At 55.9% G+C, this 26,520-nt stretch overlaps 1 protein-coding gene across 5 annotated transcripts in view; it reads left to right on the top strand.

Annotated features, from left to right (window-relative positions):
- Positions 1 to 26,520, top strand: part of LOC137356811 (CREB-regulated transcription coactivator 2-like) — a 174,773-nt gene that overhangs the window by 99,221 nt on the left and 49,032 nt on the right. For 4 of the 5 annotated variants that reach the window (XR_010971111.1, XR_010971110.1, XM_068022603.1 and 1 more), the window contains exons 5-10: positions 2,434 to 2,505; positions 6,206 to 6,309; positions 8,600 to 8,635; positions 15,575 to 15,657; positions 15,799 to 15,848; positions 23,984 to 24,109. Coding sequence is in view for 3 of the 5 variants with exons in the window: in XM_068022603.1 (XP_067878704.1) it covers positions 2,434 to 2,505; positions 6,206 to 6,309; positions 8,600 to 8,635; positions 15,575 to 15,657; positions 15,799 to 15,848; positions 23,984 to 24,109 (471 nt within the window). In the remaining 2 variants the exon portion in view is untranslated. The remainder of the gene's footprint in view (positions 1 to 2,433; positions 2,506 to 6,205; positions 6,310 to 8,599; positions 8,636 to 15,574; positions 15,658 to 15,798; positions 15,849 to 23,983; positions 24,110 to 26,520) is intronic. The other variant, XM_068022604.1, reaches the window with a different exon arrangement.

Genomic DNA, 26,520 nt, shown 5'->3' with positions numbered 1-26,520 from the left:
TCTCCCGCGCGCGCTCTCTGTCTCCCGCGCGCGCTCTCTGTCTCCCGCGCGCGCTCTCTGTCTCCCGCGCGCGCTCTCTGTCTCCCGCGCCCGCTCTCTGTCTCCCGCGCCCGCTCTCTGTCTCCCGCGCCCGCTCTCTGTCTCCCGCGCCCGCTCTCTGTCTCCCGCGCCCGCTCTCTGTCTCCCGCGCGCGCTCTCTGTCTCCCGCGCCCGCTCTCTGTCTCCCGCGCCCGCTCTCTGTCTCCCGCGCCCGCTCTCTGTCTCCCGCGCCCGCTCTCTGTCTCCCGCGCCCGCTCTCTGTCTCCCGCGCCCGCTCTCTGTCTCCCGCGCCCGCTCTCTGTCTCCCGCGCCCGCTCTCTGTCTCCCGCGCCCGCTCTCTGTCTCCCGCGCCCGCTCTCTGTCTCCCGCGCCCGCTCTCTGTCTCCCGCGCCCGCTCTCTGTCTCCCGCGCCCGCTCTCTGTCTCCCGCGCCCGCTCTCTGTCTCCCGCGCCCGCTCTCTGTCTCCCGCGCCCGCTCTCTGTCTCCCGCGCCCGCTCTCTGTCTCCCGCGCCCGCTCTCTGTCTCCCGCGCCCGCTCTCTGTCTCCCGCGCCCGCTCTCTGTCTCCCGCGCGCGCTCTCTGTCTCCCGCGCGCGCTCTCTGTCTCCCGCGCCCGCTCTCTGTCTCCCGCGCCCGCTCTCTGTCTCCCGCGCCCGCTCTCTGTCTCCCGCGCCCGCTCTCTGTCTCCCGCGCCCGCTCTCTGTCTCCCGCGCCCGCTCTCTGTCTCCCGCGCCCGCTCTCTGTCTCCCGCGCCCGCTCTCTGTCTCCCGCGCCCGCTCTCTGTCTCCCGCGCCCGCTCTCTGTCTCCCGCGCCCGCTCTCTGTCTCCCGCGCCCGCTCTCTGTCTCCCGCGCCCGCTCTCTGTCTCCCGCGCCCGCTCTCTGTCTCCCGCGCCCGCTCTCTGTCTCCCGCGCCCGCTCTCTGTCTCCCGCGCCCGCTCTCTGTCTCCCGCGCCCGCTCTCTGTCTCCCGCGCCCGCTCTCTGTCTCCCGCGCCCGCTCTCTGTCTCCCGCGCCCGCTCTCTGTCTCCCGCGCCCGCTCTCTGTCTCCCGCGCCCGCTCTCTGTCTCCCGCGCCCGCTCTCTGTCTCCCGCGCCCGCTCTCTGTCTCCCGCGCCCGCTCTCTGTCTCCCGCGCCCGCTCTCTGTCTCCCGCGCCCGCTCTCTGTCTCCCGCGCCCGCTCTCTGTCTCCCGCGCCCGCTCTCTGTCTCCCGCGCCCGCTCTCTGTCTCCCGCGCCCGCTCTCTGTCTCCCGCGCCCGCTCTCTGTCTCCCGCGCCCGCTCTCTGTCTCCCGCGCCCGCTCTCTGTCTCCCGCGCCCGCTCTCTGTCTCCCGCGCCCGCTCTCTGTCTCCCGCGCCCGCTCTCTGTCTCCCGCGCCCGCTCTCTGTCTCCCGCGCCCGCTCTCTGTCTCCCGCGCCCGCTCTCTGTCTCCCGCGCCCGCTCTCTGTCTCCCGCGCCCGCTCTCTGTCTCCCGCGCCCGCTCTCTGTCTCCCGCGCCCGCTCTCTGTCTCCCGCGCCCGCTCTCTGTCTCCCGCGCCCGCTCTCTGTCTCCCGCGCCCGCTCTCTGTCTCCCGCGCCCGCTCTCTGTCTCCCGCGCCCGCTCTCTGTCTCCCGCGCCCGCTCTCTGTCTCCCGCGCCCGCTCTCTGTCTCCCGCGCCCGCTCTCTGTCTCCCGCGCCCGCTCTCTGTCTCCCGCGCCCGCTCTCTGTCTCCCGCGCCCGCTCTCTGTCTCCCGCGCCCGCTCTCTGTCTCCCGCGCCCGCTCTCTGTCTCCCGCGCCCGCTCTCTGTCTCCCGCGCCCGCTCTCTGTCTCCCGCGCCCGCTCTCTGTCTCCCGCGCCCGCTCTCTGTCTCCCGCGCCCGCTCTCTGTCTCCCGCGCCCGCTCTCTGTCTCCCGCGCCCGCTCTCTGTCTCCCGCGCCCGCTCTCTGTCTCCCGCGCCCGCTCTCTGTCTCCCGCGCCCGCTCTCTGTCTCCCGCCCGCTCTCTGTCTCCCGCCCGCTCTCTGTCTCCCGCCCGCTCTCTGTCTCCCGCCCGCGCGCTCTCCCTCTCTCCCTCCCGCGCGCTCTCCCTCTCTCCCTCCCGCGCGCTCTCCCTCTCTCCCTCCCGCGCGCTCTCCCTCTCTCCCTCCCGCGCGCTCTCCCTCTCTCCCTCCCGCGCGCTCTCCCTCTCTCCCTCTCGCGCGCTCTCCCTCTCGCGCGCTCTCCCTCTCGCGCGCTCTTTTTCTATGTGGCTCTACTTGTTTGCCCTGATCTCTGCTTGTAACATCTTGCTGTCCTGTGCTGTCATTTCCCTTTAAATTCTTGGAAAATTGGGAGCCTCTCCCCGCTACCTGAGCCGCCTCCTCCATCCTCTTTTCTGCCATGTTTTAATGTGCTTTATTTCTTTTTCCCCCTCTCCTAAAGGAACGCCCCGCCTTGGTGCAACTTCCCACTGGAGAAAGGACATCGATTTGGATTAACATCAGCCCTGAACAGGTGAACTGTTACTCCTCACACCTCGCCCTGCTCTGCAGCCCCTCCTACCAGAGGTCTCGACCTGATCACGTCACACTCTGGGGCAGCAGGAAGTCTCAATGGTTTTGGATGATACTGTTCCAGGGCTGCTTGGAATAGAGCCAGGACTATGGCTTGGGTGCTGCAGTGGGACTTGTATCCATGACCTTTTGCTTCAGAGGCGGAAGGGCTGCCACTGTGCCAAGCTGTATTGAGTCCTGTTTCCATGATGGATGTGTTGTGAGCTGCACTGGGTTCATGTCTTTAATGCAACCTCTGCCTCTGTTCTTATATAATTACATTTCTAGTATTACCGGATGTCATTGCAAACGACAATTGGACCTTCTGGTCATCGACAGCAGATCTGTCAGTATCTTCGAGGGTGCAAAAGGGTTATTGTTATGAGTGGGACTCAGTTCTCATAGAGTCGTACAGCATAGAAACAGGCCCTTCGGCCCACCGTGTCCATGCCGACCATAATGCCTATCTATACTAATCCCACCTGCCTGCATTAATTCCATATCCCTCTATGCCTTGCTCATTCAAGTACCTGTCTAGATGCCTCTTAAATGTTGCTACTGTTCCTGCCTCCACCACTTCCTCAGGCAGCTCATTCCCCTTTAAACCTCCTCCCTCTCACCTTAAATCTGTGCCCTCTAGTTTTAGTCACCCTTACCATGGGAAACAGACTCTCGCTATCTACTCTATCAATGTCTCTCATAATTTTATATGTCTCTATCATGTCCCCACACAGCCTCTTTCGCTCCAGGGAAAACAGACCCAGCCTATCCAATCTCTCTTTATAACTCAAGCCCTCCAAACCAGGCAACATCCTTGTGAATCTTTTCTGCACCCTCTCTAGCTTAATCACATCTTTCCTGTAGTGCAGCGACCAGAACTGCACACAGTACTCCAAATGCGGCCTAACCAACGTTATGTACAACTGTAACATGACGTCCCAACTCTTGTACTCAATGCCTCGGCCGATGAATGCAAGCATGCCATACGCCTTCTTCACCACCCTGTCTACCTGTGTTGCCACTTTCAGGGAACTATGTACTTGCACCCCAAGGTCTCTCTGCTCAAGAACACTCCCCAGGGCCCTGCCATTCGCTGTAAATGTCCTACCCTAGTTTAACTTCCCAAAATGCATCACTTCACACTTGTCTGCGTTAAATTCCATTTGCCACTCCCTTGCCCACTTTCCCAGTTGATCTAGATCTTGTTGTAACTTTAGACAACCTTCTTCACTGTCCACTATACCACTAATTTTGGTGTCATCTGCAAACTTACTACTCATTCCCCTTACATTCACATCCAGGTCATTAATATGTATGACAAACAACAGAGGGCCCAGCACCAATCCCTGCGGCACACCACTGGTCACTGGCCTCCAATCTGAAAAACAAACCTCCACTACCACCCTCTGCCTCCTATCACCAAGCCAATTTTGTATCCAGTTTGCTAGCTCACCCTGGATCCCATGTGTTCAAACCTTCTGGACCAGCCTACCATGCGGAACTTTGTCAAAGGCCTTGCTAAAGTCCATGTAGACAACGTCCATCGCCCTGCCCTTGTCAATCCTCTTGGTCACCTCCTCGAAAAACTCTGATGCAGGGTTTCACCTCAGTTGTGTAGTGCATGAGTGTGTGTACGAATGTACATTGAAAGTGTGAAAATAGATAAGTCCCCTGGGCCAGATGGGATTTATCCTAGGATTCTCTGGGAAGCTAGGGAGGAGATTGCAGAGCCTTTGTCCTTGATCTTTATGTCGTCATTGTCGACAGGAATAGTGCCGGAAGACTGGAGGATTGCAAATGTTGTCCCCTTGTTCAAGAAGGGGAGTAGAGACAGCCCTGGTAATTATAGACCTGTGAGCCTTACTTCGGTTGTGGGTAAAATGTTGGAAAAGGTTATAAGAGACAGGATTTATAATCATCTTGAAAAGAATAAGTACATTAGAGATAGTCAGCACGGTTTTGTGACGGGTAGGTCGTGCCTCACAAACCTTATTGAGTTTTTCGAGAAGGTGACCAAACAGGTGGATGAGGGTAAAGCAGTGGATGTGGTGTATATGGATTTCAGTAAGGCGTTTGATAAAGTTCCCCACGGTAGGCTATTGCAGAAAATACGCAAGTATGGGGTTGAAGGTGATTTAGAGCTTTGGATCAGAAATTGGCTAGCTGAAAGAAGACAGAGGGTGGTGGTTGATGGCAAATGTTCATCCTGGAGTTTAGTTACTAGTGGTGTACCGCAAGGATCTGTTTTGGGGCCACTGCTGTTTGTCATTTTTATAAATGACCTGGAAGAGGGTGTAGAAGGGTGGGTTAGTAAATTTGCGGATGACACTAAGGTCGGTGGAGTTGTGGATAGTGCCGAAGGATGTTGTCGGGTACAGAGAGACATAGATAGGCTGCAGAGCTGGGCTGAGAGATGGCAAATGGAGTTTAATGCGGAAAAGTGTGAGGTGATTCACTTTGGAAGGAGTAACAGGAATGCAGAGTACTGGGCTAATGGGAGGATTCTTGGTACTGTAGATGAACAGAGAGATCTTGGTGTCCAGGTGCATAAATCCCTGAAGGTTGCTAACCAGGTTAATAGGGCTGTTAAGAAGGCATATGGTGTGTTAGCTTTTATTAGTAGGGGGATCGAGTTTCGGAGCCACGAGGTCATGCTGCAGCTGTTCAAAACTCTGGTGAGACCGCACCTGGAGTATTGCGTGCAGTTCTGGTCACCGCATTATAGGAAGGATGTGGAAGCTATGGAAAGGGTGCAGAGGAGATTTACTAGGATGTTGCCTGGTATGGAGGGAAGGTCTTACGAGGAAAGGCTGAGGGACTTGAGGTTGTTTTCGTTGGAGAGAAGGAGGATGAGAGGTGACTTAATAGAGACATATAAGATAATCAGAGGGTTGGACAGGGTGGATAGTGAGAACCTTTTTCCTCGGATGGTGATGGCAAACACGAGGGGACATAGCTTTAAGTTGAGGGGTGATAGATATAGGACAGATGTCAGAGGTAGTTTCTTTACTCAGAGAGTAGTAGGGGCGTGGAGCGCCCTGCCTGCAACAGTAGTAGATTCGCCAACTTTAAGGGCATTTAAGTGGACATTGGATAGACACATGGATGAAAATGGAATAGTGTAGGTCAGATGGTTTCACAGGTCGGCGCAACATCGAGGGCCGAAGGGCCTGTACTGCGCTGTAATGTTCTAAATTCTAAATATCCCTCTCTCTACCTTTTTTCTCTCTCTAGCTTTGTATGTGCCTCGTCCTCTTGCACACTCTCTTTCCCTTGCTACCTTTCTTTCCATATCCCCTATCCCTGCACCCCCTCTTGGTCCCCCGCACCCCCTCTTGGTTGCCCCATCCCCACCCCACGCCCCCTCTCTGTTTCCCCCCCCCTCACTCTCCTCTTTCCCCCCCCCCCCCCCCCCACAGCCCCTTGGTCCCCCATACTACCCTTCCGGTCCCCCTCTTGTCCTCCCTTCCCACCCCGCGACCCCTTTTGGTTCCCTCCCACTACCCCTCTTGGCTCCTCCCCCCGCCCCCCCCACCGTGAACTTGCTTCCACCCCCCCGCCCAACCACCCTGTCTCCCTCACATACTGACAGGCCCAGTTCCAACAGTTTTCTCTCTGACGTTAGCTTCTGGAGTAGGGTTTGACATTTATTCTTTTTGCAGAACAAACTCTGATTCTGCCCTGCACACGAGTGTCAACAATCCGAATGCAGCAAGTCCCTTTGCCAGCCCTGGCCAGAATGTGCTGAGCCAAACCAAGAGAAGTGGTAAGTGTTAAAGGGTTGTTGTTAAACAGAAGTTCTCCATGTGCAAGTTGTCTGTGTGTGTTAAAACCAAAATGCTGAACAGAGCTGATTTTTGCCACATTCCCTTTTCAGATTATCATTGATTGAACTGCCCAGAGAAGCTGGGTGGAGCAGTGGGACGGCACGTGGTCCTTAAACACCTGGGATCTGTGCTTGCATCATGCACACTGCATCACAAATCTACTTGGCTCAAAAATGCGGCTCTAAAATTACATTTCATTCGGGACAGAATATTTTTTCTTTTTCAGGGTGAAAGTATAGGGCGAGGTATAGAGGATTATGCAGTTCATTGATCTATCCAGGGAGGCCAGTCAATCTCCACTCCTCCATCACATTAGCAAACCCATTCTTTATATGAAGAACAGCCTCCTGAACTCTATCAGCTCACTTTTCCCAAGTCTGACCGTGTACCACTGTCCCACTCCAATGTCGGGTACAGCACGGGGTTTGATACAGAGTACAAAGAACAGTACAGCACAGGAACAGGCCATTCGGCCCTCCAAGCCTGCGCCGATCTTGATGCCTGCCTAAACCAAAACCTTCTGCACTTCCGGGGACCGTATCCCTCTAATCCCATCCTATTCATGTATTTGTCAAGATGCCTCTTAAACGTCATTATCGTACCTGCTTCCACCACCTCCCCCGGCAGTAAGTTCCAGGCACTCACCACCCTCTGTAAAGAAGTAAAGCTCCCTCTACACTGTCACCATCAAACACTCCCAGGACAGGTACAGCACAGGGTTAGATACAGAGTAAAGCTCCCTCTACACTGTCCCCATCAAACACTCCCAGAACAGGTACAGCACAGGGTTAGATACAGAGTAAAGCTCCCTCTACACTGTCCCATCAAACACTCCCAGGACAGGTACAGCACAGGGGTTAGATACAGAGTAAATCTCCCTCTACACTGTCCCCATCAAACACTCCCAGGACAGGTACAGCACTGGGGTTAGATACAGAGTAAAGCTCCCTCTACACTGTCCCATCAAACACTCCCAGGACAGGCACAGCACAGGGGTTAGATACAGAGTAAAGCTCCCTCTACACTGTCCCCCATCAAACACTCCCAGGACAGGTACAGCACGGGGTTAGATACAGAGTAAAGCTCCCTCTACACTGTCCCCCATCAAACACTCCCAGGACAGGGACAGCACGGGGGTTAGATACAGAGTAAAGCTCCCTCTACACTGTCCCCCATCAAACACTCCCAGGACAGGTACAGCACGGGGGTTAGATACAGAGTAAAGCTCCCTCCCACACTGTCCCCATCAAACACTCCCAGGACAGGTACAGCACGGGGTTAGATACAGAGTAAAGCTCCCTCTACACTGTCCCCATCAAACACTCCCAGGACAGGTACAGCACAGGGTTCGTGGTAGTAATGGTTGCAATTCCTGGTCGGGTAGGTTGGAGTGAGATTTTGACAGAGATGTTGTACCTCAGCACCTCAAGTCGGCAGGCTCCAGGGGAATAACTGCTGCGATTGAGCTGCTTGTGTTATTAATGCTCAGAATGTAGACTGGATTACCGTGGATACACAGGGATATCCACGGTGAGAGGAGAATTTATTTTCCACGTGATCTGGAATGTGCTGCCTGAGTAGATTAAACAGTAACTTTCAAAAGGAAATTAGAGAACCACTTGAAAAGGAGTGTAGAGGGCAATGGGGAAAGAGCAGAGAGTATGGGATTAGTTGAATAGCTATTGTGGCTCAGTGTGTCGCATGCTTGCCTCTGAGTCACAAGGTTCGGGTTCAAGTCCCACTCCAGGGCTTGAGCACCAAAATTAAGGCCGACATTCCCATGCAGTGCTGAGGAACTGCTGCACTGTCTGAGGTGCCACCTTTCGGATGAGACGTTAAACCCAGGCCCTCCTTCTCGCTCGGGTGGCTGTAAAGGATCCCATGCCACTATTTGGAAGAAGCAGGGGAGTGAGCCACAGTGTCCTGGCCAATATTTATCCCTCATACAATATCACAAAAAAAATGATCTGGTCTTTATCACATTGCTGTTCGTGGGATCTTGCTGTGTGCATATTGGCTGCTGCATGTCCTACATTACAACAGTGACTACATTTCAAAAAGTACTTCATTGCCTTTGATGCACTTTGAGTTGTCCGGGTGTCATGAAAGGTGCTATATAAATCCCTTTCAAAGAGCTGGTACAGACAGGACAGACCGAATGTCCTCCCTCTGTGCTGTGAGATTCTCTGATTCCAGATCATTTTAACTTTCTTTTCGTTTTGGCAACAGGTTTCGTGGATGGAGAATTGGACAGCCTTGGCAAACGTAAGTGTGTCTAAAACGCAAGAGTTGTCCAGGATCCGACCCGACAAATGTTTCCAGCCGGCCGGTGGATGTAAACTGTTCCTGGGGCCGTTCCTCATCCTCACTGTGACTGCCGATTAAAAATGTCCCTTTGTCATCTTCTTACAGAGCAGCCTTTTTAAAAACATCACACTGTCAGTTTCACAACAGCCTCGGGGTTTTCTGGCAGCTTCTGATGTTTTTTTTCAAAAGCCCACCAGAAAAGCCCGAGACTGTTGTGAAACGGCTTTTCCCTGTATCAGCAGCTGTCAGTGGTGAATCGGACAGTGCCATGTTTTAAAACCAAACTGACCCACTAACGACTGACTGTTCCACTCTCTGCAACTGTGTGAGGGGGGGGGGTCACAGAGAGAAAGGGTGGCGAACTGACAGAGAGGGCGAGGGTGGGGTACAGAGAGAGGGCGAGGGTGGGGTACAGAGAGAGGGCGAGGGTGGGGTACAGAGAGAGGGCGAGGGTGAGGTTCAGAGAGAGGGAGAGGGTGGGGTTCAGAGAGGGGGAGAGGGTGGGGTTCAGAGAGGGGGAGAGGGTGGGGGTCAGAGAGGGGGAGAGGGTGGGGGTCAGAGAGGGGGAGGGGGTGGGGAACAGAGAGGGGGGGAGAGATACAGAGAGGGAGAGGAGGGGGGACAGAGAGAGGGGGGGGGAAGGGAGAGGGGGGGGAACAGAGAGAGGGAGAGGAGGGGGGACAGAGAGAGGGAAAGGGGGGGCAACAGTGAGAGAGAGAGGAGGGGGGACAGAGAGAGGGAGAGGAAGGGGAACAGAGAGAGGGACAAAAAAGGTGACAGAGAGCAAAAGGGGGAGAGAGACAGAGAGAAAGCGAGGAACAGAGGGACAGAGAGAGCAGGGAACTTTGACCGGGCAGCCAGGAACATTGCAGACACCAGGGTGGAGAGTCAGGGTGGGCGGTGGGGGTCGGAGAGATACAGAGAGGGGGCTGAAGGTGGGGAACAGAGAGGGGGAGAGGGTGGGGAACAGAGAGGGGGAGAGGGTGGGGAACAGAGAGAGGGAGGGGGTGGGGAACAGTGAGGGGGCTGAAGGTGGGGAACAGAGAGAGGGAGGGGGTGGAGAACAGAGGGAGAGGATGGGGGACAGAGGGTGGGGAACACAGAGGGGGAGAGGGTGGGGTACAGAGGGGGAGAGGGTGGGGAACAGAGAGAGGGAGGGGGTGGGGAACAGAGGGTGGGGTACAGAGTGGGGGAGAGGGTGGGGAACAGAGAGAGGGAGAGGAGGGGGGACAGAGAGGGGGAGGGGGTGGGGTACAGAGAGAGGGAGGGGGTGGGGTACAGAGAGAGGGAGGGGGTGGGGAATAGAGAGGGGGGGTGAGATACAGAGAGGGGGGGGGGGTAAACAGGGTGGGGAACAGAGAGAGGGAGGGGGGAAACAGAGGGGGAGAGGGGAATGGAGAGGGGGAGAGGAGGGGGAATGGAGAGGGTGGGGAACAGAGGGAATGGAGAGGGTGGGGAACAGAGAGAGGGAGAAGGGAATGGAGAGGGTGGGGAACAGAGAGAGGGAGAGGGGAATGGAGAGGGTGGGGAACAGAGAGAGGGAGAGGGGAATGGAGAGGGTGGGGAACAGAGAGAGGGAGAGGGGAATGGAGAGGGGGAGAGTGGGGGAACAGGGAGAGGGAGACGGGAGAGAGAGTCAAATAGTCATTTACTTAGGGCAAAGAAGGAGCCATTCAGCCCATTGAGTCCATGCCTTCTCTCTACAGAGCTATGCAGTCAGTCCCACTTCCTGGCTTGATCCCCGTTGTCCTGCAAGTCTATTTCTCTCAGGTATCCATCCAACTTCCTCTTGAAGTCATTGATTGTCTCGGCTTCCACCACCCTTGTGGGCAGTGAACTCCAGGTCATTCCCACCCGCTGTGTAACAAATGTACTTCCCCATATACCCCTGCATCTATTGCACAAAACTTTCTATCTGTGTCCCCTAGTTCTGGAAGGGAGGGTGGGGGAGGTGGAAGAGAGAATGAGATACACACACACAGAGTGTGGGGAGACGGGGAGAGAGTTCAAGGTCTCTCCTGAAAGATGGACAACTATCCAGAACACGCTGCATCTCGACATTAAGTGTGCGGGTAGAGATTGACTAATTATTAAAGCAAAAACAATGCCAGGTATCTCACTAAATCAGTTTTCATTATAGTGACAAGAAAGTAAGTCAATAAACTGCTTTTCTCATTTAAATCTTCTTCACAAAGATGCAAATTTATTGTTGTTTTTAGCAGTAAGATAAATTTTTAATGCCTTTATTTTTTGAAATTTGCTCACCGGCCCCCGTGGCTGAGCAAAAATCATAATCTGGCCCTTTGCCCGAAAAGGTTGGACAACCCTGGTCTGAAAGGTATGGACCTAGTCCTTGCTGCATTGCACACCTGAGATCCTTTACTGGCCCCCTCTCCCCACAGTTCACCTGGCATGGGAGATGTGCAACTGACAAAAGGTCAGAAGTTCCATTACTCTGTACAGAGTGTAGCTCAGAAGGTCCGTGTTTGTCTCGGTCTGTACAGAGTGTAGCTCAGAAGGTCCGTGTTTGACTCGGTCTGTACAGAGTGTAGCTCAGAAGGTCCGTGTTTGTCTCGGTCTGTACAGAGTGTAGCTCAGAAGGTCCGTGTTTGTCTCGGTCTGTACAGAGTGTAGCTCAGAAGGTCCGTGTTTGTCTCGGTCTGTACAGAGTGTAGCTCAGAAGGTCCGTGTTTGTCTCGGTCTGTACAGAGTGTAGCTCAGAAGGTCCGTGTTTGACTCGGTCTGTACAGAGTGTAGCTCAGAAGGTCCGTGTTTGTCTCGGTCTGTACAGAGTGTAGCTCAGAAGGTCCGTGTTTGACTCGGTCTGTACAGAGTGTAGCTCAGAAGGTCCGTGTTTGACTCGGTCTGTACAGAGTGTAGCTCAGAAGGTCCGTGTTTGTCTCGGTCTGTACAGAGTGTAGCTCAGAAGGTCCGTGTTTGACTCGGTCTGTACAGAGTGTAGCTCAGAAGGTCCGTGTTTGACTCGGTCTGTACAGAGTGTAGCTCAGAAGGTCCGTGTTTGTCTCGGTCTGTACAGAGTGTAGCTCAGAAGGTCCGTGTTTGTCTCGGTCTGTACAGAGTGTAGCTCAGAAGGTCCGTGTTTGTCTCGGTCTGTACAGAGTGTAGCTCAGAAGGTCCGTGTTTGTCTCGGTCTGTACAGAGTGTAGCTCAGAAGGTCCGTGTTTGACTCGGTCTGTACAGAGTGTAGCTCAGAAGGTCCGTGTTTGACTCGGTCTGTACAGAGTGTAGCTCAGAAGGTCCGTGTTTGACTCGGTCTGTACAGAGTGTAGCTCAGAAGGTCCGTGTTTGACTCGGTCTGTACAGAGTGTAGCTCAGAAGGTCCGTGTTTGACTCGGTCTGTACAGAGTGTAGCTCAGAAGGTCCGTGTTTGTCTCGGTCTGTACAGAGTGTAGCTCAGAAGGTCCGTGTTTGACTCGGTCTGTACAGAGTGTAGCTCAGAAGGTCCGTGTTTGACTCGGTCTGTACAGAGTGTAGCTCAGAAGGTCCGTGTTTGTCTCGGTCTGTACAGAGTGTAGCTCAGAAGGTCCGTGTTTGACTCGGTCTGTACAGAGTGTAGCTCAGAAGGTCCGTGTTTGTCTCGGTCTGTACAGAGTGTAGCTCAGAAGGTCCGTGTTTGTCTCGGTCTGTACAGAGTGTAGCTCAGAAGGTCCGTGTTTGACTCGGTCTGTACAGAGTGTAGCTCAGAAGGTCCGTGTTTGACTCGGTCTGTACAGAGTGTAGCTCAGAAGGTCCGTGTTTGACTCGGTCTGTACAGAGTGTAGCTCAGAAGGTCCGTGTTTGACTCGGTCTGTACAGAGTGTAGCTCAGAAGGTCCGTGTTTGACTCGGTCTGTACAGAGTGTAGCTCAGAAGGTCCGTGTTTGTCTCGGTCTGTACAGAGTGTAGCTCAGAAGGTCCGTGTTTGACTCGGTCTGTACAGAGTGTAGCTCAGAAGGTCCGTGTTTGTCTCGGTCTGTACAGAGTGTAGCTCAGAAGGTCCGTGTTTGACTCGGTCTGTACAGAGTGTAGCTCAGAAGGTCCGTGTTTGACTCGGTCTGTACAGAGTGTAGCTCAGAAGGTCCGTGTTTGTCTCGGTCTGTACAGAGTGTAGCTCAGAAGGTCCGTGTTTGACTCGGTCTGTACAGAGTGTAGCTCAGAAGGTCCGTGTTTGACTCAGTCTGTACAGAGTGTAGCTCAGAAGGTCCGTGTTTGACTCGGTCTGTACAGAGTGTAGCTCAGAAGGTCCGTGTTTGACTCGGTCTGTACAGAGTGTAGCTCAGAAGGTCCGTGTTTGTCTCGGTCTGTACAGAGTGTAGCTCAGAAGGTCCGTGTTTGACTCGGTCTGTACAGAGTGTAGCTCAGAAGGTCCGTGTTTGACTCGGTCTGTACAGAGTGTAGCTCAGAAGATCCGTGTTTGTCTCGGTCTGTACAGAGTGTAGCTCAGAAGGTCCGTGTTTGTCTCGGTCTGTACAGAGTGTAGCTCAGAAGGTCCGTGTTTGACTCGGTCTGTACAGAGTGTAGCTCAGAAGGTCCGTGTTTGACTCGGTCTGTACAGAGTGTAGCTCAGAAGGTCCGTGTTTGACTCGGTCTGTACAGAGTGTAGCTCAGAAGGTCCGTGTTTGACTCGGTCTGTACAGAGTGTAGCTCAGAAGGTCCGTGTTTGTCTCGGTCTGTACAGAGTGTAGCTCAGAAGGTCCGTGTTTGTCTCGGTCTGTACAGAGTGTAGCTCAGAAGGTCCGTGTTTGTCTCGGTCTGTACAGAGTGTAGCTCAGAAGGTCCGTGTTTGACTCGGTCTGTACAGAGTGTAGCTCAGAAGGTCCGTGTTTGACTCGGTCTGTACAGAGTGTAGCTCAGAAGGTCCGTGTTTGACTCGGTCTGTACAGAGTGTAGCTCAGAAGGTCCGTGTTTGTCTCGGTCTGTACAGAGTGTAGCTCAGAAGGTCCGTGTTTGACTCGGTCTGTACAGAGTGTAGCTCAGAAGGTCCGTGTTTGTCTCGGTCTGTACAGAGTGTAGCTCAGAAGGTCCGTGTTTGTCTCGGTCTGTACAGAGTGTAGCTCAGAAGGTCCGTGTTTGACTCGGTCTGTACAGAGTGTAGCTCAGAAGGTCCGTGTTTGACTCGGTCTGTACAGAGTGTAGCTCAGAAGGTCCGTGTTTGACTCGGTCTGTACAGAGTGTAGCTCAGAAGGTCCGTGTTTGACTCGGTCTGTACAGAGTGTAGCTCAGAAGGTCCGTGTTTGACTCGGTCTGTACAGAGTGTAGCTCAGAAGGTCCGTGTTTGTCTCGGTCTGTACAGAGTGTAGCTCAGAAGGTCCGTGTTTGACTCGGTCTGTACAGAGTGTAGCTCAGAAGGTCCGTGTTTGACTCGGTCTGTACAGAGTGTAGCTCAGAAGGTCCGTGTTTGTCTCGGTCTGTACAGAGTGTAGCTCAGAAGGTCCGTGTTTGTCTCGGTCTGTACAGAGTGTAGCTCAGAAGGTCCGTGTTTGACTCGGTCTGTACAGAGTGTAGCTCAGAAGGTCCGTGTTTGACTCGGTCTGTACAGAGTGTAGCTCAGAAGGTCCGTGTTTGTCTCGGTCTGTACAGAGTGTAGCTCAGAAGGTCCGTGTTTGTCTCGGTCTGTATTGAGTGTAGCTCAGAAGGTCCGTGTTTGTCTCGGTCTGTACAGAGTGTAGCTCAGAAGGTCCGTGTTTGTCTCGGTCTGTACAGAGTGTAGCTCAGAAGGTCCGTGTTTGACTCGGTCTGTACAGAGTGTAGCTCAGAAGGTCCGTGTTTGTCTCGGTCTGTACAGAGTGTAGCTCAGAAGGTCCGTGTTTGACTCGGTCTGTACAGAGTGTAGCTCAGAAGGTCCGTGTTTGTCTCGGTCTGTACAGAGTGTAGCTCAGAAGGTCCGTGTTTGACTCGGTCTGTACAGAGTGTAGCTCAGAAGGTCCGTGTTTGACTCGGTCTGTACAGAGTGTAGCTCAGAAGATCCGTGTTTGTCTCGGTCTGTACAGAGTGTAGCTCAGAAGGTCCGTGTTTGTCTCGGTCTGTACAGAGTGTAGCTCAGAAGGTCCGTGTTTGACTCGGTCTGTACAGAGTGTAGCTCAGAAGGTCCGTGTTTGTCTCGGTCTGTACAGAGTGTAGCTCAGAAGGTCCGTGTTTGACTCGGTCTGTACAGAGTGTAGCTCAGAAGGTCCGTGTTTGTCTCGGTCTGTACAGAGTGTAGCTCAGAAGGTCCGTGTTTGACTCGGTCTGTACAGAGTGTAGCTCAGAAGGTCCGTGTTTGTCTCGGTCTGTACAGAGTGTAGCTCAGAAGGTCCGTGTTTGACTCGGTCTGTACAGAGTGTAGCTCAGAAGGTCCGTGTTTGACTCGGTCTGTACAGAGTGTAGCTCAGAAGGTCCGTGTTTGTCTCGGTCTGTACAGAGTGTAGCTCAGAAGGTCCGTGTTTGTCTCGGTCTGTACAGAGTGTAGCTCAGAAGGTCCGTGTTTGACTCGGTCTGTACAGAGTGTAGCTCAGAAGGTCCGTGTTTGACTCGGTCTGTATTGAGTCTGTGGGGGTTGAGATCCTGGAGACGGTGGATGTAAAAGCTGTATCTGAGCACTGGTGAATACATTCAGGTTAGAGAGAGAGGTAGAATGTTTCCCTTCATTTCACAGCTCTCCTGTGTGCCTGTTCCTTGATCTCCCTGGTATTGGAGAACATTTGGTCTGGCGTGTGCCTTTGTGGGTGAGGAGCAGATGAGTGAATGCAGTGTGATATTGAATGCACAGTGGGAGCTGGGGTTGACGTAGCCCCCATTCGACAGCTGTAAGAGGTTACTGTGCAGTCACACACTGATGATTTTTAAAGGGTATATTGACTTGTTCTCTGCCTCCATTCCTTGCTGAATTTCTGTGACTCCTTTCTGCTTTGCTTCCCAGTTTTCTCATTCTCCATTCCAATGCAAGATAATCTTCAAGGTGAGGATAAACTACTGCTTAAAGCCCTGTGGGATACAAGGAAGGTGAGGCACCACGTATGTCACTCACTCTCTGTCGACTGTATCGAGACGCAGTGTCTGTGAAACAAGGCAGAACTTTTCACATTTCAAACTGACCAGTTGGATTAAACAAACACAAACTGATCTAAGTCTGTTGGTCCACAGGTACAGAGTGTGACATCACGACCCAAATCCTGCGAGGTACCTGGCATCAAGTAAGTCTCCGTTTCATAAAGGGGTACCACCCTGATTTTCAACATGTCCTGTTTTTTGTGTAGAGGGAGCTTTACTCTGTATCTAACCCCGTGCTGTACCTGTCCTGGGAGTGTTTGATGACGACGGTGTAGAGGGAGATTTACTCTGTATCTAACTCCGTGCTGTACCTGTCCTGGGAGTGTTTGATGAGGACGGTGTAGAGGGAGATTTACTCTGTATCTAACTCCGTGCTGTACCTGTCCTGGGAGTGTTTGATGAGGACGGTGTAGAGGAAGATTTACTCTGTATCTAACTCCGTGCTGTACCTGTCCTGGGAGTGTTTGATGAGGACAGTGTAGAGGGAGATTTACTCTGTATCTAACCCCCGTGCTGTACCTGTCCTGGGAGTATTTGATGAGGACGGTGTAGAGGGAGATTTACTCTGTATCTAACCCCCGTTTTTTTTTTTACTCTGTATCTAACCCCGTGCTGTACCTGCCTGTGAGTGTTTGATGGGGACAGTGTAGAGGGAGCTTTACTCTGTATCTAACCCCCTGTTTTTTTTTTTAAGGTGACCTTTATACCCCAGGCTCCTTTTATATATTTTTTTTTACTCTGTATCTAACCCCGTGCTGTACCTGCCTGTGAGTGTTTGATGGGGACAGTGCAGAGGGAGCTTTACTCTGTATCTAACCCCCATGCTGTACCTGTCCTGGGAGTGTTTGATGAGGACGGTGCAGAGGGAGATTTACTCTGTATCTAACCCCCGTGCTGTACCTGTCCTGGGAGTATTTGATGAGGACGGTGCAGAGGGAGCTTTACTCTGGATCTAACCCCCGTTTTTTTTTTTTCTTTTTCTTTTTTTTTTCTTTTTAAATAAACAAAAAAACTCAAATTAAAATGCCATTCTCGGCGTCGACAATGCACTCCAGTCCCTGCGGTGCCCACCGGTCGCGGAAGGCCTCAAGCGTACCGGCGGACACCGCATGCTCCTTTTCCAGGGACACCCGGGCGCGAACGTAACCGCGGAAGAGGGGCAGGCAATCGGGGAGGACGGACCCCCCGACAGCCCGCAACCTGGACCTGTGAATTGCCACCTTGGCCAGGCCCAGGAGCAGACCGACGAGGAGATCCTCCTCCCGGCCCAAGCCCCTCCGCACCGGGTGCCCAAAGATCAGGAGCGTGGGACTGAAGTGCAGCCAGAATTTGAGGAGCAGCCCCTTCAGATACTCAAATAGGGGCTGCAACCTCGCACACTCCATATAAATGTGGAACACGGACTCGTCCAGGCCGCAGAAAGTACAGGTGGCCTGGGAGTCCGTGAACCTACTTAAAAGCCTATTGCACGGGACTGCTCTGTGCAGCACCCTCCACCCCAGGTCCCCGATGTAAAGGGGGAAGACTCCCGCGTAAAGAGACCTCCATCGGGGTTTCCCCTCGCCGCCAGATGGCAATGCGGACCGCCAGGGCGTGTCCTGCCGGCTGACGAGGGCGAGGAAGTGGAGAGTGTGCAGGAGCAGCCTGTACAGGAAACCCCTCCGCGCCGATTGGAATGGCACGGAGGGCATTTCCGAGAGGCGGCTCGGGTTGTGCGGGACCGGCTCCCGAGGAGGGTTTCGGGGCCTGGGTCCGATGAGCAGTTCCGGCCGAGCTGACTCCCGCTCGGCCGGGATCGCTCCGCACTCCCGAGCCCCCTCGCCACCCGCAGTGAGGGGCGTCCCGGGGGTTTCGGCTACTCCTCCGCCCGCCGGACCGTCCCCGGAGTCGGCCGCCCGGACAGCCGAGGCGCTCTCCTCCGCCGGCAGGGGAGCGCCCTGACTGGAGGCGAACATGTTCCAGACTCGGAAAAGATCCCGGTAAAAGACAGGCAACTCCCTCAGAGAGGCGCGGCTAACGGACTCCACCGGGAGCTGCGTGTCGTCTTGAAGGCAGTGACACTGGCGGAAAAAATACGTCGCCAGCGCACACCATCTGGGAGGACGCTCGATGTACAGGTATCTCTGCAGGGTCCGAAGGCGGAGAGTCGCAGCCTGGGTGCGGACGCACACCAGCGACTGACCGCCCTCCTCGATCGGGAGACTCAGGACCGCGGCAGAGACCCAGTGTTTCCTCTTGCCCCAGAAGAAATCGACGAGTTTCTTCTGGATCTTGGTGGCAAATACAGGGGGCGGGGCCAAAGTGACCAACCGGTACAACAACATGGAGGCCACCAGTTGGTTTATGACCAACGCTCGGCCCCTGTAGGAAAGCACTCGGAGCAGTCCTGTCCAGCGCCCCAGCCGAGCGGTGACTTTCGCCTCCAACTCCTGCCAGTTTGCCGGCCAGGCTTCCTCAGCGGGGCTAAGGTGGACTCCCAGATAGAGGAGGTGCGTGGTGCTCCACGCAAAAGGTGTCATCTCCTCCGGCAGGGAGTTCACCCGCCACTGACCAACCAGGAGTCCGGAACATTTCTCCCAATTGATCCTCGCGTGCTGTACCTGTCAACGGGATCTGTGATTGCGAGGAGCACGTCGTCGGCGTAAGCCGAGAGGACGACCCGCATGGCCGGCTCGCGCAGAGCCAATCCCGTCAACCTCCTGCGAAGCAGGCACAGGAAGGGCTCCACGCAGATGGTATACAATTGGCCGGACATGGGGCACCCCTGACGCACTCCTCTCCCAAATCGAAGGGGCGCCGTCAAGGACCTGTTAACTTTGACTAGACACTCTGCGGCGGCGTATAAAAGTCGGACCCGGGCCACGAAATGCGGCCCGAGTCCGAAAGCGCGCAGAGTCCCGAAAAGGTAATCGTGATCCACCCTGTCGAACGCCTTCTCCTGATCGAGGGAGAGAAAGGCGACCGACTGACCAGTCCTCTGGGAAAGATGGATCAGGTCCCGGACCAGGTGGATGTTGTCCTGGATGGACCGGCCCGGGACTGTGTAGGACTGGTCGGGGTGGATCATGTGGGCCAGCACGGAGCCCAGGCGGGTAGACATAGCCCGGGCAAAGATCTCATAATCCGTGCTGAGGAGGGAGACCGGACGCCAGTTTTTAAGCAGGCGGAGATCGCCCCTCTTCGGCAGCAGGACGATGACCGCCCTGCGCCACGAGAGGGGCATCTCCCCGGTCGCCAGGCTTTCCCCCAGGACCCGCGCGTAATCGTCCCCCAGGACGTCCCAGAACGCCCTGAGGAACTCCACGGTCAACCCATCCAGCCCTGGGGATTTGCCCCTCGAGAGCTGGTGGAGGGCGCCAGTCAGCTCCGCCAACGTGAGCGGAGCCTCCAAACCTTCGGCGCCCTCCGGGCTGACCTGCGGCAGGTCCTCCCACAAAACTCTGCGCGCATCCTCGCTGGACGGATCCGGAGAGAACAACGCACTGTAATACGTCCGGACCAGGAGGCCCATTCCCTCCGGATCCGTGATGGAGGATCCGTCGTCGGCCAGCAGCTCAACGAGCTGCTTACGGACCCCCCCGCCATTTTTCCAGCGAGTAGAAGAAGGGTGAGGCGCGGTCCAAATCTTCCAGGATCTGGATCCGCGACCTCACGTACGCGCCTCGGGACCCTATGAGCTGCAGGTTCCTCAGCGCGCCCTTCTTCTCTTTGTACGCCTGCCACAGGGCCGGGTCCGCGACGGCATGACCGAGGCGGGATTCCAAGTCGAGCACCTCCCTCTCAAGGCGCCCGATCCCGGCTTCCCGCCTCTTGGTCGACCCCCTCGCGTACTCCTGACAGAAGACGCGGATGTGAGTCTTGCCCACATCCCACCATAGCCTCAAGGAGGGGAAGCCCCCCTGCTTCCTTCTCCAGTCGGCCCAGAATCGACAGAACGAGTCCCGAAATCGCTCGTCCTCTAGCAGCCGGTTGTTAAAGTGCCAGTACGCGGACCCCGCCCGCGTGCGGAGCGGAGTAAACTCCGCCCACACCAGGCGGTGGTCCGAGCACGGCACCAGCCGCATGGAGGCCGCCGAAATGCGGGAGACGTACGCCTGCGAAATGTAGAGGCGGTCGATTCGCGACCCCCCTCCTCCAGACCTCCACGTGAAGGCGCTAGAGTCGGGATGGAGATTCCGCCAGACGTCCACCAAGTTAAGGGAGCTGATCAGTCCCCTCAACTTCTCCACCGACGCTTGGCCGCGCTGGGGACCGGAGCGATCCCCCACCTCGAGGGTGCAGTTAAAATCCCCCCCGAGGATGATGCACTCGCCGCTATCGATGGAGCTCAAGAGAGCGGACACTTCTTCAAAGAAGCGCGCTTGCAACGCGCCGGGTCTGGGCGCGTACACGTTCACAAAGTGGAGCAGCACGCTACCCAGGCGAACGGCGAGGTGGAGCAAGCGGCCCGGCACTAGCTCCTTGACCCCCAAGATCTCCGGCTGAAAAGTCGGGGCCAACAAGATAGCCACCCCACTAGAAATAGGGGTGAGGTGACTCATGTAGACCCCACCCTGCCACTCCAGGAGCCAGGTGGCTTCGTCTCCCGGAACGGTGTGGGTTTCCTGCAGAAAGCTCACCACGTATCTCCCTTCCCTAAGGACTGAGAGATTGTGAAATCTGCGGTGAGCCCCTCTGCTGCCGTTGATGTTGAGGCTGGCTATGGTTATCTTCATGTCAAAGGTACTTAAAACCCGTCACCAACACCTCACTGTGAGGAGGGAGTGGAAGTGCACCTGGCCTTCCACTCCCCCATCATTGAGGAACACATTAAAACGGCGCCTCTCAACCAGTTTCACGTCCGCGCGCTTTCCCGCTATCTTAAGGGCGGCACGGACGGACTGTATGATCAGCGCCAGATTCGACCAACGGTCGAGGGCCAGCTGAACTTTATTGCGGCAACCCCTGCAAGCCGCGAGGAAATCCCGGAGTTCCGCCGTGGGGATGAGAGGAGATTCGGTGGGAGGCACGAGGGACTCCACCACCTCACTGGCGATGGAATCAAGATCATCCTCCGTGCCCCGCACCGAATCCCCATCCTCCTCCGGGTCGTCACCGCCAGCGGCCGACTCATCTACCATACACTGTGGGGCGGACGTCCCGGCCGCGCCAGCTGGTCCCGCCTCCGTCACGATCCCACCCCCAGGATCGATGGCGGAGGAGTCCTCTCTGGGTTCTATTGTGAAACTGGAGCCTGTAGGCACCAGCGGCTCAGGACCCCCCTCCACCTCCGTCCCCAGGCCAATGAGTGGTCCAGGGGAGACAGAAGTTCCGGGCTCCGGGAAAGCAGCCGGAGCCGAGACTGGAGGCGGAGGGAGGAGGCCATCTCCCGCTCCGCCAGCACCCACAGGCCCAGCAGATGGGGCAGCATTCTCAGTTATAACTGGGTCGGGTGTCTCCTGGTTGGTGGTGGACTCCGGCTGGGAGGCCCGACCCTCTGGGGCCTCGCCCTCCCCTTCATTCAGGGCACCCGACCCAGTAGCAGTGGCAGAATGGGCGGCGTCCCCAGGCTCCCCCACCACAAGCAGGGCCCCACTTACTCCTTCAGGAGGGGCCTCAAGTACCGGGGCCTTCCCCTCCCCTCCATCCTGAGGAATAGAGTGCTCCTGCCCGGACTTTGCAGCCTTGGTGGTGGCGGTAGGGGAAACCTGGGGACCCGAAACAGGAGACAGCTCCCCTCCAACAGATGGGCCCTGCGCCTCAGGGCCCCTTGTTACCTCTGTGGAGGGGTGCCTTCTCCTCTTTTTCCCAGTTGTGTGCAGAGGCTCAGAGACCTCCATATCATCAGAGGCCTCCACCTCCACACTCTCCTTTTTTTTATTCACCCTGGGCCTGAGCCCAGCCCTGGGGCAAGTTGACTTCCCGAGATCGGGCCTTGGGCTGAGCTCAGGCTCGGGTAGTGTCACGGTGTCCAGGGGACGTGCCTCTCGATGTTTATTTCCCCTCCGCGCCTTCCTTCCACTTGGACGGTCACCCCCCTCCCTGCCGGAGGCCGTGAAAACCACAGCCTCCGGTACCGACTGAATGGTATCTGGTGGTGGTGTAGGGGGGGTGGGAGGAGGTGCAGCGTCGCCACCCTGGGCCGCCGAGTTGGAGTTGGCAGCCGGGAGGTTGGGGCAGTTCTTACGAACATGCCCCACCCCCTTACAGACATGGCACCGTCCAAGGTCCAGAAGACACGGTAGGCCGTCCCCTGGAATTCTACATTAAAGTGGCCCTCTGTCACCTCCTCCCGCGCCAGCTGCATGAATAACTGGCGGCGGAAGGAGTACACGTGTCGGAGGCTGTTCTCCCGAAGACCGAGCGGGACTGGGGTGAGCCCCGTCTTTACCTCCCCCAGATGGTGCAGGTGGGGAAGGAGAAGCTCACCAGGAATGGAGGGCGGGACATTGGATAGAATGAGCCTTTGCGCAGTGGCCTCCAGGGGGTCCACTGGCAGAAAGGTCCCGCCCACGGTGAGCCCCTTGCTCAGACCCAGGGACACCGCCCGCTCGGTCTTCAGGAAAAACACTGCCTTCCCGTACATTTTAGAGGCTGCAACAATGGCCGAAGGGCCGACAACCTCGGCCATTGCTTTCACGCATGCCTCTATAGTCATGTTCGGGTGGACGTAGCTCTTGACCCCATGCTTCGATGTTAATAAAGCAAACGGTGACGGGGCAACAGGTGCAGCTGCAGCAGCCGCAGCAGTTTATGAACGGGAAGGCCCCGCCACCGGCGAAGAGGGGCTTGCCATGGGGTCGCAGAGCTACGCCCACCCCCAAGAAACAAAGCACACGACAGTTTTCTGAAACACAAACAATATGATGGGGGAGGGGGGGATTGGAATAGAGGAGGATAGGGCTGAAAAGGACAAGGGGAGGAGAGGATAGGTGGCCGAGTGATGGAAGAGAGAGAACAGCTGCAAGGATGTTACACTTCAATTGGTGGTTGGAGCACCTTCCTGCAGAGTCGACACTCCACTCTTCCAGTTAGGGGAGGGTTCTTCGCCCGGGTCGGTTAGAACCGCCCGGTTCTCTCCCTTTTCTGTTGTTGTATAAGGATTTTCTTCAGCCGGGCAGCTCCAGCCGTCCCGAGCCACACAGTTGGGGGTGGGGAGGGAGCCCCTTTTGTGCAGGATGGCAGATAAACACAAGAGCTAGTACAGGGGCTCCATATAGAATTTGGCAGCCCCACCCCTGGATCTTCCGGTGCCTTCTCCCTCCCCCAACAGTCCAAACAACCAACAGTTCTCTGGTGCTCCAACACCCACCTCTCCAAAATGACTCTCAGGTCTTAGTCTTGAAAAAGTGCAACAGTTCCACAGTAAATACAGCTGTCTACAGTCACCTCTCTGCAGTAACTCCAGTCTCCTCTCTCCTCTCCAGTTGCAGTTGCAGCAACACAGGTGCAGCTGCTCCCCCTGATTGCTGGCAGGAAGTGCTCCAAATTGACCAGCCAATCCCCGTTTTTTTTTTTGTATCTAACCTCGTTTTTTAAAATTCTTTGTAGAGGGAGCTTTACTCTGTATCTAATCCCTGTGCTGTACCTGTCCTGGGAGTGTTTGATGGGGACAGTGTAGAGGGAGCTTTACTCTATCTAACCCCCGTGCTGTACCTGTCCTGGGAGTGTTTGATGGGGGACAGTGTAGAGGGAGCTTGCTATCTTGTTAGTTAAATCTGGCATAAATAGCATTTAAAAAGCAAAATGTTCTTTTTCTTAGCACCTGCATACCTTGTTTTGCCAGCTAATGGGGTGTGAGGAGTTTGTCGATGGTGCTTTTCCCATTGAGCTGTCCTGTTTATTTCCCCCCTCCTCTCCTGCAGGTGCTCACCAGTTTCTGGGTTCCACTGCCACCCGGTACCTCACCAAGGGGCCTTTCTCCAAATCTGAGCCTGGACAGCCCACACTGTTGGAGAAGAAGGAGTAGAATCTCCTCCTATCCAGAGATTTCCTTGGGAATGGTGAAAGAGCAGGAATTCTGGCCAAGTTCTCCTTCCTCAATGTTGCCTTTGTCCCCTTGGCTCAGCAGTGGAACCTGGCTTTCTCCTGTTCCGTGTGGCACAGACCCATGTGGCTGACACAATTACCCCCCCCGCCCCCCGGGTTGTCTCCCAGTCAGTTCAGGGCTCACTGTGCAGGTGGAATTGGGGGGTGGGGCACAGGGGGAGGGTTCCCCCCGAACCTAGCCCAGGAGGGTTGTGTGGAAATGGGATTGGCAGCCTCCAGGAGCTGACACTTTGTATGTCTCACCCTGCAGCAAAGCCCACCCGCTGTTCTCTGAGTATGGAACAGCACTGATGTCGGAAGGCATGGAAGAGTCCATGACCTGGTCACCACCAGCCCAGCAGAAGGAGGACCTGTGGAGGCGAGCCGCCAAGAAGGGGCAAGTGAACCGAACGGAGACGAGACACACGAAATTGCTAGTCCCACAAGCATTCCCTGCCCCGCTGGCTCAGAGGGTAACTGCACTGCCCGGTGTAGGACAGACCCCTGCCCTCACGACCGCCCGCCCCCCCCCACCCCTGCCCAACTCCCCAGCTTGGAGGGTAACTGCACTGGCTAGTGTAGGACAGACCCCCCACCACCTCCCTTCTCAGATTGGGCTACGGTCAGTGCCAGGGCAGCAGTGGAGAGCTACACTCGTCCTGTGGATTAGGGAAGGCTAGTGCACTGGGGGCTCTGCTCCTGATCACTGGAGAGTGACCCTTACTGACAGACGTTTACATGGACTGTTGGGGAAGGTAGCACCAGCTCTACTGCAACAACCCCAGATTCCCCCATTCACTGTCTGAATTCATACATGGGGGTGATGAGGTACAGGAGGGCAGTGGGACCTGTCCTCCCAGGGAGAGTGATGGGACCCGTCCTCCCGGGGCGAGTGATGGGACCCGTCCTCCCGGGGCGAGTGGTGGGACCCGTCCTCCTGGGGAGAGTGATGGGACCTGTCCTCCCGGGGCGAGTGATGGGACCCGTCCTCCTGGGGCGAGTGATGGGACCTGTCCTCCCGGGGCGAGTGATGGGACCCGTCCTCCCGGGGCGAGTGATGGGACCCGTCCTCCCGGGGCGAGTGATGGGACCCGTCCTCCCGGGGCGAGTGATGGGACCCGTCCTCCCGGGGAGAGTGATGGGACCCGTCCTCCCGGGGAGAGTGATGGGACCCGTCCTCCCAGGGCGAGTGATGGGACCCGTCCTCCCGGGGAGGGAAGTGGGACCCGTCCTCCCGGGGCGAGTGATGGGACCCGTCCTCCCGGGGCGAGTGATGGGACCCGTCCTCCTGGGGCGAGTGATGGGACCTGTCCTCCCGGGGCGAGTGATGGGACCCGTCCTCCCGGGGCGAGTGATGGGACCCGTCCTCCTGGGGCGAGTGATGGGACCTGTCCTCCCGGGGCGAGTGATGGGACCCGTCCTCCTGGGGCGAGTGATGGGACCTGTCCTCCCGGGGCGAGTGATGGGACCCGTCCTCCCGGGGCGAGTGATGGGACCCGTCCTCCCGGGGCGAGTGATGGGACCCGTCCTCCCGGGGCGAGTGATGGGACCCGTCCTCCCGGGGCAAGTGATGGGACCCGTCCTCCCAGGGCGAGTGATGGGACCCGTCCTCCCAGGGCGAGTGATGGGACCCGTCCTCCCGGGGAGGGAAGTGGGACCCGTCCTCCCGGGGCGAGTGATGGGACCCGTCCTCCCGGGGCGAGTGATGGGACCCGTCCTCCCGGGGCGAGTGATGGGACCCGTCCTCCCGGGGCGAGTGATGGGACTAGTCCTCCCGGGGAGAGTGATGGGACCCGTCCTCCCGGGGAGAGTGATGGGACCCGTCTTCCCAGGGAGGGTCTTTGCCTTCACTAGAGGAGTGGGCTGAGGTGGAGGGATAATGCTTGATAGTGGGTAACTGCCCCAGATCCTGAAAGTTAGCTGTGCTAAATAACACATTGGGAAATATATCTCTTTTTCCTTTTGTCCTCATCCCTATGCCAGGGGCACTGAGGCCAGTTGTCACTCCCTTAATGCTGCCAGGATGAGATCAATAAACGTAGCACAGACCTGGGACCTTCTGACTCCCCCCTAACTCAATCACTGGCTTTTTGATGTTCGCTGTGTGTTTTCATTAAATTGAGAAATCCGATGATGGGAGCGAGGGACTGTGCCTGGGAAAACTTGCAAAGTGGAACCTTAGAAATAGGAGCAGGAGTGTGCCATTCAGCCTCTCAATCCTGCTACCCCATTCAAAAAGATCATAGCTGATATTCAACATCAAACCCACTTTCCAGCCCTATCCCCAAATCCCTTAATTCCCTCAGTGTCCAAAAATCTGTTGATCTCAGCCTTGAATGTACTCAATGACTGAACATCCACAGCTCTCTGGGGTAGAGAATTCCAAAGAATCACAAACCTCTGAGTAAAGACATTTCTCTTCATCTCAGTCCTGAATGGCCAACCTCTTATTCTGAGACTATGACCCCCTGGTTCGAGACACTCCAGCTTGGGGGAAAACAGCTTCCCAGAACCTACCCTGTCAAATCCTCAAAGAATTTTATATGTTTCTATGCGTTTACCTCTCCTTCTTCTAAACTCCAGAGAGGATAGGCCCATTCTACTCAATCTCTCCTCATGGGACAGCCCTCTTATCCCAGGGGAACTAGGAGGCAGTGACAAGGAGAGGTGACATCATGATATGACACTGTATTAGGCGGTGATGGTGGTGAAGCATTCCACCTGGAAAGGGGCCTCAAATTCAACACAAGGGGGAGGGCAGCGTGTTTGACTGGGGTTAGGAAGCTCAAGCCATGAGGAGAGAGCAGT

Source organism: Heterodontus francisci, chromosome 46 (genome assembly GCF_036365525.1).
Source record: "Heterodontus francisci isolate sHetFra1 chromosome 46, sHetFra1.hap1, whole genome shotgun sequence".
In the NCBI taxonomy this organism is placed as follows: domain Eukaryota; kingdom Metazoa; phylum Chordata; class Chondrichthyes; order Heterodontiformes; family Heterodontidae; genus Heterodontus; species Heterodontus francisci.
The sequence above is the reverse complement of the archived record's forward strand: the minus strand, read 5'-3'. Positions and strand labels throughout refer to the sequence as shown.